The sequence below is a fragment of the Amblyomma mixtum genome, chromosome 3 (genome assembly GCF_055824585.1).
Source record: "Amblyomma mixtum isolate Tamu chromosome 3, ASM5582458v1, whole genome shotgun sequence".
In the NCBI taxonomy this organism is placed as follows: Eukaryota; Metazoa; Arthropoda; class Arachnida; order Ixodida; family Ixodidae; genus Amblyomma; species Amblyomma mixtum.
The window spans coordinates 129,136,825-129,152,942 of NC_143014.1; the positions used below are offsets into that span (position 1 = coordinate 129,136,825).

The 16,118-nt window shown below is 43.9% G+C and overlaps 1 protein-coding gene across 3 annotated transcripts in view; it reads right to left on the reverse strand.

The window, feature by feature from the left end:
* LOC149351805 (uncharacterized) overlaps positions 1-16,118 on the reverse strand; it is a 48,736-nt gene that overhangs the window by 19,027 nt on the left and 13,591 nt on the right. For all 3 annotated transcript variants that reach the window (XM_089581137.1, XM_089581135.1, XM_089581136.1), the window contains exons 7-11: positions 15,749-15,833; positions 13,946-14,113; positions 8,818-8,904; positions 5,585-5,679; positions 813-929 (exon numbers count right to left, since the gene is read on the reverse strand). In XM_089581137.1, the coding sequence (XP_089437263.1) occupies positions 813-929; positions 5,585-5,679; positions 8,818-8,904; positions 13,946-14,113; positions 15,749-15,833 (552 nt within the window). The remainder of the gene's footprint in view (positions 1-812; positions 930-5,584; positions 5,680-8,817; positions 8,905-13,945; positions 14,114-15,748; positions 15,834-16,118) is intronic.

Consider the following 16,118-nt stretch of genomic DNA (forward strand, 5'->3'; position numbering starts at 1 on the left):
CAATTCTGATTCCCTATAATGCACAGCTGCACACTACATACTTGGCCCTGGTAACTTTCCTCAGAGCAAAGATGCTTCCTTAACCAAGTCAATATAGAATAGGAAAAAGAATTTCTTATTACTGATGGTCGAGTTCAGTTTACCATTGTCAAAAATGGGCATAACCCAGCTATTGAAAGGAAGTATATTTTGTGATGATAAACAAAACAACCACTTTTGCAGTTTACAAGCTTAAAAAAAAAATGAAACACAACCAGACTGCTCACATCATATCCATCTCTAAGGTCCCAACTAAAGAGATGCATTCCAGCGATTGTGATTTTGGTTATATAACATTGTGATTGTGTAACAAAATTTCACAAGATTTTCATGCAAACCGCATTGAGAAAAGCGAGCCAAATAATGAGCTCATCTGAGCATCTGTGCCTGATAAGTCCGAATATTAGAACTAAAACAGCTTGCTGTGTAGGTTGCTGTTAAACAGATTAAGTGCAGGAACAAAATACGACAGTTCATTAATAACTCAATAACCTGCCAAATACTCTCTGTGATTGCAGCGCCTTTTTTCGCAACATTCCCTAATACTTTTTTCAAGAACTGATAAATCATATTTTTTTGTCTGCTCACATATAAACTTGCTCTAATAATTTATTGCTACCTTAAGGACATGTATGCGCAAGAATTAGTACTGGCCTGACAGTAGGTGTTACCCTCATACAGTTTCAGTGGCAAGACATCAACCACCCAACAAGGAATGAAATGTACATTATGGGCATTCACTGCAATCAAACAAACAGGGACAAGAAACATACGATCTGGATAAGTCAGCAGCATTGACGTAGAATATTCCAGGACGAGAAAAATCTGGTGTGCCCTGGATGTACATGGCACATGGACCACTGGACTTGGAGGCATCCTGGAGCTGAACTCTAGAAAATAAACCAAGACAGGATAAATAAAAACATCATTATCAATGAAGCTCCGCTGATACACTGGAGCAGGCATGATAAAAGCACATACGTTAAAGGAAGTGACACTTCTTTGAAGCTTGAATGCCCTGAACCAGGGAGACACCAGCATGTTATACCATCTGGGGTCTAAAAAATCACCACCACAACGGCAATGTTTCAAGAATGGCAGAAGTGGCCCACATCTGCACCTGCCCACGTCCAAGTTGTGTGACGAAGTGAAAAAGGAATCCTTAACACAGCAAACAGTATGACTAAGAGGGGGCAAAGCTATTCTGAACCCTTGCTGTACAAGCTCACCAAAAAGCCAGTAAAAGATTTGACAATACAAGGAGCAACAGTACAATGACTGGAAGATTTCTGCACATGAGCACCCCCAGAATTGACGACTGTGGTACCACAAAACGTAGAAGCTGTCGTATTTCGTGTTCCAATGAAAGTTTCCTGCTCAGCCACTCAGGCATGTTGGTGCAGAAATGAAGGTTGAGAGGGACAAATGCTTAGCAAGGCTATATTCTCAGCAAAACCCACTGTGTATTAGGATTCATTAATACGCAAGAAACTGCACACACAGGCAAAACTGAGTGCCCTACTAACCCAACAAGGAAAGATCCTCTATAGCTAGTTTCTGGGTCAAGAGTTATTTTCTGGGCAGTGTGCGCATGTCTACTGTTTCAGATTACAAGTATCAAGAAGTTATGTTTGCTAGTCACCTGCTGTGGCACACACATGTTCATTACTTGTCATCCAATGCTAGCCGTGCACTTAACTTTATACGACAAAATTCCTGTCAAGCACCTCTTGAACTCAAAGAAATGTTATACCTGACTACCATGAGTCCAATATGGGAATATGGTTGTTCTGCATGGGACCCTTTCATGAAGCAAAACATAAATGAGCATGAGCATTTGAAACGTGTAGCCTGGTTTGTTTCTGGTGAATTTGACTTCACAAAAAGTGCTAAAATGATTAGAAACTAGTTGGGTCGATCACTACTAGAAAACAGGAGGAAATATCTCAGATTTGGCCTTTTCTATAGTATCTGATAAGGATGTATGCATTAAGTAGGCATGTGCAAATATAGTGATTTTTTAGTTCGAAGCGAATTCGGTGTGGTTTATATTTTTGGTTTATAGGGTTTCACACCCCAAAGCGGCTCAGGCTATGAGGGATGCCGTAGTGAAGGCTTCCGGGTAATTTCGACCAACTGGGGTTCTTCAACATGCACCGACATCAAACAGCACATGGGCCTCTCAAAGCGAATTTGAAGTGAACAGTAATTTTCTTCAAATAATTTCAAAGCAAATATTATGAATACTTCTAGAACACAAAAAGGTTGAATGGCACAATAGGCATTTTTTAAAGCGTGAAATAGGCATTTGAAATTTTGAAATTGGAACACACAAAGCCAGTACACATAAAAAAAAGCTTTGAAAATTAAGCTGCGTCAAGTTTCTGCAAAAACTGCCATTAGAAATTGGGGGAGCCGACCTATATGCAATGCCAACATATCTGTGGAGTGCGAGACTTATATGCGGGGCCTCCAACGGATGCACTTAATTGCGATTGGGCCGTTGCGCAGCTGTTGCTTTTAAATGGTGACCTCATGACAACTGCTAAGCGTATGCACCGCATTCCCAACACCACCCCAGGTCAGGCATCCGAAAAGGGCACCAATCTCCATGTGTCTCGTGCTAGCTCTCCCTTGTGCTCGCACTGTCGCGCTTGTTTAGAGAATTTCACAAGGAGAAGAGCGGCTGCAATCAGTTCAGACTCATTCCGCAGAAGTTAAGTAAGCCGTGCATCCTCAGATTAAAAAAAGAAAACATTCGACAGAAGTCTGTCTGGTTGGGAAATTTAATGTTAGGAGAAGGTAAGTGACGCCAACCAAGTAAAATACAGGAAAAACACGACGTTTCGGGACCGGCTCGCCCGAGCCGGTCCCGAAACGTCGTGTTTTTCCTGTATAATATTTTACTTGGTTGGCGTCACTTACGAGGGGGTACCCAAAAGAAACCGGACTAATTTTTTAATCGGCACAGCTTCTGTGGTACCGCGTTTTGCCTCTAGGAGCGCATAGAACGAACATTTCAGAGTCAGTAAGCCGAGTGCCGTCGCTGAAGAAGGTCAGACTAGTTTAGGCAGAGTTTTAGAGTGACGACTGTTTTGTGTGAGTGTCGTTTTTGCAATGGCTGATTTTCGTGAACAGCGTGCGCCGGTGAAATTCAGATTTTTTCTCGGAAAAAGTCGAACGGAAACTCTTGAAATATTCAGAAAGACGTTCAAGGACGATGCTATGGGGACAACTCAAGTGTTCCTGAATTAAATCCTGAATCAAAGCAACAGTCATGCCAATGGAAAACTTCAAATTCACCTCGCCTCAAGAAAGCTCGTCAGGTGAAACCAAACCTCAAAACAATGCTGATTTGTTTTTTCGACGTGAGAGGAGTCGTCCATTCAGAATTTGTTCCGCAGGGTCAGACAGTTAACCAGGCTTTCTGCTTGGATGTTTTGAAAAGATTGGGCAACAGTGTTCGGTGGAAGCGGCCTTGATTTGTGACAGACGGGTGACTGGTTTTTCCACCATGGCAATTCCCCTGTTCACACAGCCCTGTCTCTACGACAAATTCGGACCAAAAATGGCATGACCTCTGTTCCTCAACCCTCATACTCACCCGACCTTGCCACGTGCTACTTTCTTTGTTTCGTAGAATGAAAAGACAGGTGAATGGAAAGCGTTTCGCTGATGTTGCTGAGGTGAAGAAAAAAACGACGGAGGGATTGTCAAGCATCACAAAAGATGAATTTAAACAATGTTTTGAAAAATGGAATGAAAGTTTCGACAAACGTATCATTGTAAGTGGAGAGTAGTTTGAAGGATATTGAAGGTCTGTGCTGAAAATGTGAACAAATAAGTTCAAACAAAAATAAGTCCGGTTTCTTTTGGGTACCCCCTCGTACCTTCTCCTAACATCCTCAGATTAGAGAGATTTAGCATAGTGTGATCCACACCCGAAGGGTGCCACGGTGCATGTGCAGATCGCCCTTCGAAAACGCCACAAGGCACCAAACGCCGGCCAACTGTTTGCATGCCTTGCCCATCACGACCAATAAGCGCGTGTACACTGGCGGTGCGGAAGTGGATCGTGCTATGCTAAACCTCTCTACTGATGCATGCATGCCATTGTGCCAGTTACGGCGCATATGCACCGTGGGTAGCGCAGCTGTAGATGACTGGCAGGTACAGATCTGGGTGACACGCTTCCGCCTGCTCTAGTCTGTTGCCACGAGCATGCGCAGACCGGCTCCAGCATATGTGTGGGAACGCAGGCACATGACATGGAGTTGGGGACGTGGTACGCTGAACCAAAACCCCACGCAGCAAGAGTGCCGGAAACGTTATTCGTTCCGAGACAAATACTTTGAGACTTCGAATACCAAATATTCAGACTGAACCGAATATCGAATACTGTACTATTTGACCGAATACTCGAAATTATCGAATACTCGCACACACCTAACGTTAACCCACTAACTTATGTCTCCTCGAATCGTTCATTCAATGAAAGTATATGCATACAGGTGCACGGTAAATATATTACAACATACTTTCTTCCAAAAACAATCCATAACTGGAATAATTTATCAGAACATACTGTCACTGCTGCTACCTCATCTTTCTCTACTAACCTGCAGTGTTTCACGTCAAATCTCTAATTATTCAGTGCTTAAACACATCTTGTCATCAAGGCATTTGGTACACCTTGGTTTTTTTCCTTCATTTTTGTTTTGATGCCAGTTCTTATGTACTACTCCAGTTGCGTATTAAGTGCGTGGAATGGTGTTTTTTAGAGTTGTTTCAGAAAAAAGAGTACTGTTCAACTGGCGGTGTCTCCGGTGTCTGCAAAATAATATTTATGCATGTATATGTAGGATGACAACTGCTGGTTCCCATTTTCCTCTATACCTTGCCCCCTACAATTATGCCTGTTGGACTGCAATTATTCATACAATCTTTGCACAACCCTGCATAGTCAGGCATGTTCATATCAGCCATTATCAGCTGCCCCCTGGCCATGCCAGCACCATCGATCGGCCCCCGCATGTCAAACATGCTCTGACCAAAGAACATCATACTCGCTAGTCTAACAGCAGTGCAAACATAGATGCAGGCAGCGAGAGGACACAGCCCCATTACATGAACTTTCAACATTTGTGGCTCCCACATTTGTAGTGATCCCGTGGTCATACTGTCCGAGTACCATGCATCCCTGGCGGAGCAAAATAACAGGAGTGCTTCCACACAGGGAGCAGACATTTGGTCTTGTCTCTCCAATGAGCACAGGAGGCATGTTGTCGGTTGGCATTACGAGAATGGTGCCTAAGCGGTGCTGCGACTAAGATTGATAGTGTTCAAAATGTGTGAAATTTTGTGCATTGTACAGAGTGCATACTGGAAAGGAAATTTTGTATCAGCCGTGATTGAGTCATCACCATTTTTCTACTACACTGACACCAGTTGGTTGTGCACAGGAAGCCCCCTTAAAAATCCCATGCAACAGGTGTCAAAGAAGAAGTTTACTTCTTCCCTTTGACTCTACAGCTGAAGAACAAACCTGAGAGGAGACTTTGGCACCGACGGAAAAATAGTTAGCAGCTTTGGGTTGATTTCTTCATCAAGCAGTTGCTCATAGATTCGAACAACTTCCTCCTATGAGCAAAAAAATATCGCAATCAGGCCAATATGGCAAATTACTAGTGAGCCAAACATCGACAAGAACCTTGCATTTACCGTATAATCTTGTGTAAGGGCTGCACCCATGTATGGGCCCCACCTCCTGTTTTGCACTAGATAATTGAAAAAATAAAAAAATACAGTCACACATTTTTTGGTAATTTGAGTATGGGCTGCACCTTCAAAATTTCCCAAATTAAAAAAAAAAAAAAGTGCAGCCCTTACAAGAGTTTATACGGTAATACAGTTGCATTGTGCATCACATGTACCATGTATAGGTATTTTTGAGAAGTCATCTAACTTATGTTAATCTCCCCAAACTAATTTCAGGCTGACAGTACTGTATAGTTCTTGTAAGCCAGCAAAATGGTCGAAGCCATACAAGGAAGGGTCAAAACACAGCGCTGACTGTACCGTACAGACTCTTGTAAGTAAGAACCACATTTTTTTTAAAGATTCGGGTGTGAATTTCAAAGGTGCGGCCCATACACAAATTAAAAAAAAAAAAAACATAACCATATTTATTTATCAATTATCTAGTCCAAAACAGGGGGTGCAGCCCAAACACAGGAGCAGCCCTTGTACAAGATTATATGGGAGCTAATCCAACAGGTTTATAGAACAGTGAAACCAGAAATTCTGAAGCATCTCAAGCATAACTTGAGGTCATTTTGTGAACATTACTATCGCTGCTTCACTGATGTAACTTAATTCAGTACTGGGGTATTATTTCTCTTCACTTACTTTCTGCATACCTGAAAAGAGACATTTTATTGCTTTATTTCGCACTGATTCCACATATATGAGTCAACAAAGCAACGCCAACAATAAACTCAACTTCAATACACAGTACATTACAAAAACCAGCTTGCTCCAGATTACCACCATCAGCTTTTCTGCACAAGGGTACACTGAGTGCTGGTACCCACACTAGATATTTTTTCAGGCTCACCAAACCTCTGCTTTGGTGAAAGAAGCATATCTGCAATATCCAAGAACACTCCAGACATCAGCAATGTCTTTACATATATGTTCACTTTCCCTTTAAGGGGCAGACAGCTGTTTTCTGAAGGAGTTTCTAGTGGTGCAGTAGCAAGCTTACCGTTCAAGCTACGTAAACTTTGCAATGGCTGTGTTGATAATACTGCAATAAACATACTGACAGGACATTCTGACCTGTCAACTTCTAATCGTAAGCACAGTTCGCACTCAGATTATTGACAATTCAGAGTGAGTGGCAATATATGCCAGCACTATAGCCGCAACATAATTTTTTTTTTTTTTTTTTTACAACAGACAATTTTTCTCTTAGCAAATGTTGTCAAGATGTGACAAATGGCTGCATTATGTTCTCTTCCAGCATTATATTACATAGCTTAGCATGACAAAAACACTAATGCATGCCACCACTTTGAGTTTCCACCGTTTAATTCATCAATGCGAGGAAGCTTCTACTTATTAATATAAGCAATTTTTACATCAGAAAATTTTACTGCAGCATGAACACTAATAAAATATTGCAAAAGTTTTTTCAGAAAAAAAAAGACATGATGCAACTGGCCCCAAATGGCTCAGGCCCCAATGAAAAAAGCTTGCAATTGTCAACACAGAGTAAAGTGCATGGAACAAGACAAGACCAACATCAGCATGCCTGTTCTGCATTCTTCTTTGTCTTGGTGTTTTTTTTTTTTTGTGCGTGTGCTTAAGTAAAAATGTGCACCAATGTGTGATCACCTGATTAGGGCACAACTTTACCACACTAGAGGGTGAATAACTGACACCCACTGAATTCAAGCAATTCAAACTGACAATCAAGTTCCATCGAAGTCCTAGGTGCCTGAACAAGTGGACACACGTCAGGTTGAACTTTTCCAGGGATGAAACAGAACAGTACTGCTGTTAGCAAACACTGTGTTTTGTAAAAAATAATAAAAAAATGCCATTTCAAGGCACTGCCAACCCCCGTAGAGCTATGTACTTAAGTCAAGTGCAATAGTGAGTTAATCCACTGGTCATTCCACACCAAAGCAATGAAATCTGCCACAAAGTGAACCAATCTTGATCGCCCAGCAAAACACAAACATGCTCCGGCATTTTCTTCAATCACAAAATCTTGCCAGGTAAACTTACAATTATACCTCCTTCATTCCTTAGGCACCGCACTACAAGAAATATGCTTCAGAATAAAGAACATTCTTTAGAGCCGCTTTTTGCTAAAACACACGTCCAAGCATAGCTGCTTCTCTAAAATAATTTGATTAGAAAGCACTCATGTATTTTGCTTTCCTGATGCAGAACAGGTGCTTCAAAACTATTTCCTTCATTAGACTTATTTCAACTTTTTTTTGTACTTCCGAGTTCAAACATTTTTCAGCTTTTTTTTTCTTTGTTATGCCATTTTTTTATACTTCACTTTTATTTTTCGCATACAGTGTTGTCTTTTTCTTGTGTTGAATGATATTTTTGTGCTACATGCCCTTTCTGCTCAAGCCAATCTGGTCTGCAGAGGTGCGCAATAAACAAAAAAATAAACTGGGTGTCATGCAAAGCAAGCCACGCTTTCATTCTCGCAGCTGAACACTACTCACTGCACTGCATGTGGAAGCAATGAGCCAATCATGGCCAGTGAAAAATTCACCTGACCAGGCATGGTTACTAGAATTCTGGAGGGGCATTTATGCATGTATTTAACTTTTATGCAATTTTCTGGTTTATCCAAGTTCTGTTTGCAGTAAAAATGACATAATCGCAACCTTGAGACACTAATCCCTCAATCAAGATCAAGCTTGCAATTCCCTTTAGTTTCCCTTTAGGACAGTCCCAGCTACTAAACATATAATCCAGCTAAGGCTACACTAGTTCGCAAATATAAAGGGCTTAAATCTAACAACCCCCACAACACACCCCTCTTCACACCTTTCATGAAACCTGGCATGATATAAATTGGTGGCAAGCACTCACAGTGCAGTGACAGCAAATAAGACCATCATACATCGAACCAATATGCTGAAAATTGTATCTGCAATGCAGGGTAATAATAAGGCTTTCATTAGTAGCTCAAATGATGAGTACCAACCACATAAATTTTCACAACCCTGAATAAGGTAGACTCACACTTGACTTGCATAGGAAAGATGAATCATTGCGTAGCGCTTCAGAAAATTCCTTTGGACTAGCTTCAGAACCCAGAGATTTGATAATCTGAAAGAAAAAAAAATAATGAAGTACACCATCACAGTCAACTTCTGCTCCCATTTCCACTGATTCTAAAAGAACCAAGTGTCAGCAGTCGCAGCACAGAGATATGCAAGTGAAGCAGTCAATTACATACCAGAGACTTCTTTTTTCTGCAACCACTTTTCATCACTTGAAAAGCAGAACAAAGGTCACTGCTTTCCTACGTACAACCAGCACATTCCGCTGTGCAACTCAACTGCATCGAGAAATATACATCTAGCTGTCACTGCAGCACAAGATCTAATCCACAGCACTATGCAGCCAGCAGCCAAATTTTTCGCCAGCAAGCCAGACCACGCCAGTCGTACATGCACTGGTATGTTATCCATGATGTACGCTGAGAGAGATCAATGTTTTTAGACTGGTTCGGCCTCTTGAGCAGAAGAAACTTTTAAGCGCAGAGGTCCACTGTTGACTAGACGCGTGACACAGGACAAAGCCGCGGGCGTATGCATTAGACAGGGCACCCTGCAGCGTTCCAATGGTTTCAAATGTCATTTGGTACACTTACATTCTAAGAAAAGCCCTCTTATAGTAGGTTAGTTACACTGTCAGTTATCCTGGCATTGTCGGAACCTATCAGGTGGCCTTGTTTTTTGCAGTGTTACGCCTGAGTCCTGCTTTCAGCTTTGCAACATTATTTTTGTGTTTTTCCAGGAAATTTTTCATCTCATCGATGTCAGTTGATAAGCCAATCCTTGACCCTTTACTTTCGGTGCATCGACCTTTTGGGATGTGGGTGTGAGTGCCAGAGCATTGAAAATGACCCTTGGTTTAATAAATGCCCCGCTTTTCAAGTATACCTGAAAGCTGCTTGCTAATCCCTTATTATACACTAGTATATATGACGAATGGCAACATGCAGCTTGGAGGTAGATGAGTGGTGTCTGTGCAAGAGAGGGGGAAGGGGAGGGAAGACTGGAGAGGAAGAATTTCAGGGGACCACAGTAAAAGAAAGCGACCAGTGCGCAATGCGGTGAATAAAACTGGCAGTGCAGCTATTCCACTTCAAGTCTGCAACTGAGGCTTTTTATTTATTTTTTTTTCCTTGTCTTCTATAGTGCACATGGCACTAGCACCAGACCAAAGCGTTACAACCACTCACCCCTGGTGACCGGTCATGGACCACTAGCATTGGTTTTCTGGACTCCCCTCTCTCTGCTCTAAGTTTCTGTTATGCTTTCTGCTATGCTTTCTGCTATGCTTTCTGCTATGCTTTCCGGTATGCTTTCCGGTATGCTTTCCGGTATGCTTTCCGGTATGGTATGGTACGATACAGCACGGTATACGGGGTTTAGCACTCCAAAGCTGCACATGGGATAAGAGAGATTCCTGTTATGCTTTCTGCTTACTTTTAAAGTTTGTCTCAAGCATGGTTTTTCTCTTCAACCCAGCCAGATTTCCAGAATTTTAAGCCCCTTGCCTTTCCTTTGCTACTTTCTTTCCCTTCCTCTTTCTATGCTGGCCAACCAGTGACTCTAATGAGCATTATTCTGAACAGCCATTAAAGGTGCACTGAAGAGGAATCTGAACTTGTCTTTTTGCCGCGGGAACTCGATGTACACGTTCCGAGCTTTCTTAGAAGCTTCGATTTATTGCCCTGTGTGGCCGATTTCCGTAATGAAATCGAATTAACGTCCGGCTCCCGCCTTTTTTTTTTTAATTCTCCTGCGTACGGTGGGCGGAGTCGACCAACGCGTGGAGCGCCTTTCACCCAGTCCCGTGGCGGCTTGCCGCTCTGCCATCGGCGGAGTAATACGTAGTAGTCCGTAGTAGCAAATAGTCCGCGCGTATTTTTATTTCTGCGGGCTTATTTTGCGGCTATATTATCTGGTAATGAAACTATTTATTCATGGAAACCTAAAAAACAAAATAAAGCGAAAGCAAAGCCTCCACGGAGCTGGCTGAAAGGCACTTCACATGTTGGTCGACTCTGCCCACCGTACGCGGGAGAATTAAAAAAAAAGGCGGGAGCCGGACGTTAATTCGATTTAATTAGGGAAATCGGCCATAGAGGGCAATAAGTCGCAGTTTCTAAGAATGCTAGGAACGTGTAGATTGAGTTCCCGCGGCAAAAAGACAAGTTCAGAATCCTCTTCAGTGCACCTTTAAGGAGTGCCACTTTGTGTGTTGTGTTGGGTTTAATGGCACATAGGCAGCTAAGGCCATCATATGCCAAGCACAAGGTATAGGAAATGTTTTCTGCGCGATTCAATAAAAATGTGAAAAGTGATCAGTGGTGTAAAGGGCCTAAAAGTTTACCTACCCACCAATAACAGAGAAAATAGATTTAGGAATGGCTAACGGTAAAAGCTTTTAAAAAGGGTCAGGTAGCCTCATCGGCCATCCTTGCTTCGGCAAGGATGTCGAAGCTCCAAACCAATCAAATAAAAACCTCAGTCTTTTTTTCTCAAGAATGAGAAAGTGGCTGAGGGACATCACGTGAACCACTGGGCCTTAAAGGTCCTAACGCTCGGCATTGGCTCAACCACCAGGATCCCCTTTTCCCCGGACACGGCGATGCCACGCACGGCTAAGCGCGGGTGCTCGGGTCCGTGGTGGCGCACTGCTCACCATCATCCCCCTGCGGGGACGTCCCTGCGGATGCTGAGGAACCCGTGGTGTCGCAACTCACCAACGTCTGCATGAATCAGACGCCCCTGCGGGGGGGAGTGCCACTTTGCATTATATATTTTGGGAAGGGGGGGGGGGGGGGGGTCTGTTGCCCTTCCCGCCATACAGCCAGCCCCACATGAATGGAGCAGTTTCCTCCCTGCCTTCCCTTCCCATCTCAGATTCAGATGCACCTAAGCACCCTACCCCTTTCTTCCCTGTTGCCAACCTCATGGAAAAAGGAAGATTGTTGGGCCAGTTGGTTCATGATCATAGCAATGGAATGGTGCGAAAAAACGGGACAGGAAGAAAAGAAGTGACAGACACACTGCCAAACTTACAACTGAGTGTATTTCATGCGATATCACGATATCTAAATACTGAACGGATACAACACCGCTGTTTTCACACCGTTCCATTGCTATGATCATGAAAAAGTTTATTATGCATCACTGAGCATATCCTACGGGTTTCTCTTTAAAGGGACCATGAAAAGAATTAAAAGCCGCTTGTAAATGTTAGAAGTGATGCTCAGAAGCATTGACACCAAGTATGAGTCTTCGGAACTGAGCCGGCAATTTATTATGAATTTTTAAAAATCGTGTTTTTTAAAATTCGCGCGCCGCTTGGTGTCTTCGTAGGGAGCAATTCTGAAACCAAAATCGGGAAAACAGACGTCACTAGTCCCATGACGTCGGAAGGCCACCACACGCTGTCATTCGCTAGAGCCGCGGCAGCTTCGACGTCACGGGCACACTTCCGGTAGCGGTGAAAATCGTCTGCTCGAGCTGCCGCGCGACCCCCTCGGGCAAGCGCGAGCGAGGGCATTGCCTTCGCGCATATGGTTTTAATTTACCTCTGCCGCCTCTTTCTGTCGCGAGTTCGGGAGCCACTCGCAGTGCCTTTTTCGACCGCCCAAGATGAATACGCCTTGCTGTGTCGTCGGCTGCAAACCCAGTTACTGGCGAGCGTCTCTAGGCATGTTATTCCTAGAGACGTGCGTGAGCGAGCAGCCTGGATGGAGCGCATCGGACTGCCAGCGTCGCACGCCCGCCGAAGACTCCGCGTTTGCGGTCGACACTTCGCACCTGACGCTTACTACTATAACCCAGCGCTCGTTCGACAGTCAGGCATGAATGTCAAGCACCTGAAGCTTCGACCGAAGTCGCTGCCGACACTGTTTCTTCCCGCCGGGAAGCTGAGTTTCCAGCTTACAGCGATCGGTATGAACGTTTACACGATATGATCTGCGATGGAAGACAATTTTATCTACGATAACTTAAAAAAAGGTGCCGCATTTACTTAGGGCACAGGACGAATTCGAAGCGTTAGCTGTCGCGGAGGGCCTTGGCCTGACGGCTACGTACTGCTGCGGTTCACATTCGGCTGCTGCTTCGACATGCAGACTCGGTCCCGACCTTCTTTCACTCTCCCGTCCGTTTTACGACCGTAATACCGTATGTTCCTTGTGTTCTAAGTCGGGCGGCGCGATTTTGCGATCCCGCAGCCGGGTGTCCAACATCATTCGACAGCTAGGCTCATGCACGGTGTTTCACGCCAAGACTTGGCAGCGTCGGTGTGACGGCCGAACCAGCGCACAAAAAAAATAAAACATTGTGTGAGCCGGGAACAGGTCCGGGTCCATTCTGCCAACTAGCAAAGAAACCCGACGCGCGCCGCAATCCAAGAAAGCGCCGAGACCGGAGAGACGCTGCCGACGCATGCTGCTCCTCGGGAGTGCGACAACCGGAAGTTGTAAACCGAACGTCAGCGAATGACGTTTTCAAGGGCGGAGCCCAGTCCCGGAGCTGTTTTCTTTATTTTTTTATGGTGCCCCGCGCGTACGAGTTGAGGGGGGAGAGGAGGAGGGTGATTTTTAATCGCCTATAACTTCGTTGTTATTGATGCTAGCTCAAAAATTCTTGCGCTGGAGTGACGAGTGATGGATTGCCTATCTTTACATAATCTCAATAAATTTGTTTCATAGTCCCTTTAATAGGGGAGGTCCACATCACCTCTGGCGATTCCGACCAAAAATGCCTTCATAAAAACTATACTAGCAGTTCCATCTCTTGTCACTAAAGGATGAAAGCAGACACTGTGCTACAAAAAGTAAGTTCCTGCTCACGGTTGTTCATTTGCAGTGCTGTAAATTCATGTGACTGGCGTTTGCATCATTCATTACATGCTTGTAATGAGTGCCCGCTCGCTGCGGTTTCTACAAACAGCTGCTAACCCCCGAAATGCCACAACTACAAGGTCGAGTTAGCCTTTAATGTGCCGGTCAAAATGCATACAGACAAGCTCAGCTCTGCCTTCCCAGACTTAGCTCATTGCCTGCTGCTTAATATAACCAGTAAGCAAAATATACAAGGAGCAAGGGGAAGCTTACCTGCTTCATGGCACTGGATATCCTCTCCACTTCATCCAGCCCCAACTGGTGCACTTCCCGAGGATGCAGGTCAAGCTCAAGGTGGTACTGCAGGCACTCCTTGTAGTAGGCTTCACCATTTGGCAAGGACGTGGCCGCAATGTCATGCCTCAGGCGAGGCATGTATTCCTAGAAACAGTGCATCTATAGGTACCACTGCTTTCTGCTGCACCACAGGTGCAAACCATGAGTATATAAACGTTATGAGCACCAGTACGTCGCAGCCAAGTCTCTAAGCAGTTGACCGAAATTTTACTTGGGCTAAATTGGCTGCAATTAAGCAGAACATGTAAAGGAAGTAATTGCGGCCAAGTGGCATGGCTGTAAAACGTGACAGTTTTGCAGTAAGCCGCGCAGTTGTCCAGCAAAGAGATGTGACACTGCACTGAATCACCACCACTCGCTGCAAGCCCTCCCCAATGACTTACGCTTACCCTTCACAGTTAAACATCCTGCGTGTTTATATGCCAGTATCTCCTGCTGTGGCTTGGATGTTGTCATCTTCGCGAAATTCGATTCATGCGCAATGAATCCAGAACACACCGCTATTACACTGTCCTGGGGCCACACAAGTATATACACTACTTTGCAGAATGGTGCGCCTCATTTGTGCAAATGCTATGTGCAAAGAGTCAAGGGGCTTTATGTGTGAAAGGTGACCAAGTCAGACAGGTGCGATTTGAAAGTTGATAACAGATACAGCACCTGTTGTCAGGCACATTTAAATAGGCAATATATAAACAAATTTCCCACTTCATGTCATGGTCCCCTGTTTATTGGTGCTAAAATGTGTTAAACATCACTGCCAAGCATCAGTGCACACATGCAATGAAAATATGTGCCTGGCCAGGCCAGACTTCGTCCGAGCCCTTCATCACTTTCAGTGGCCAGTAATGGCTACTGTTTCCTCCAGTTTCAGTACCAGAAACAGGAATTTTATGAGCCATTTCTGATGCACTCATTCATATTCTGAGCATAATGTTTCACACTGAGCATGACATTAGCTCTAGTACTAGCTTGAAATGGTCTTTGCACATCAGGTATTAAGGTCAAGTAGGCCCTGAGCAGCGTGAATTACAAAATTGCAAGATGATAATACTTTTGCTCAGAAGAGATGAAATTAAAATGAAGACACATACTCAGGCAGAGAATGCAATGCAAAGAACAAAAAAGAAACAGTGGTATATTACAGTGAGGGATTGGATACAGAAGGAAGACAAATACAGTTGGAGGCAGTGCAGAAGCTGGAGAAGTAGGTGAAGTGATGATGTCAGAAACTGCTTCGGTAGGGTGGCAGCGGCTGGTTCGGGACAGGGAAACCCTCCGTCCTGCTATGAAATGGCACACACATTTGAAGCATTATGGTTTCAGGATGAAGTCATTACTTTTCGGAAGAGCGTTTAAGATAATGAAAATTATTAGTCGCAGTTACTTAGCAGTGAATACAATGCCACTGAAGCAATGGGTGTGTGCCCAAGGCATGCGAGAAAAAGACTGTTTAAGACAAGCTGCTGTGTGAATGCAAAAAGGAATGTATGATGCATGCTACATGCTACTGTGTGAACGCATGATGCAAAAAGGGGAAAATCTGTGGGTCAGCACAGAGAGCTGGTGAGTAATACCGTTATGTCATGCAAAGTTTTTGCACTAGAGAAAAAGACAAAGATGTCACAGCAGCAGAAAGTATGCATGGGAGGGAGGGGGAAGGGGGCTGGAAATTCAGGAAATTCATGCACAGGACAATTAAATGATTCACTTGCTTACATCTTGAATGAACTTCTTCAGCTGCTTGAAGGCAGGTAGCACAGATGTTTCTATCACTTTTCTTGCATCTTGCTTGAGGACTTCCCTACAATCATGAGAAAAGGATGCACCATAATATGTTCGAAAAGACATTCTACTTTTCACACTTTAACAAGCAACCTTTACAAAAACTATGAAACAGCCCTGACTTCCACCTTCAAACCTGAGGCATGATACATAACCCCAGAAGAATGCTCAGTGGCAGTTCAATGCCAAAAGCAGTTAATCCAAACATAAAACACGTTCACCGAATTCAAGAGGATTTAAGGTGGAGCGCGGCTTTGAAATCCCAAAAAATGGCCAAAAAATTGTTTTTTGGAAAATTGTTGAA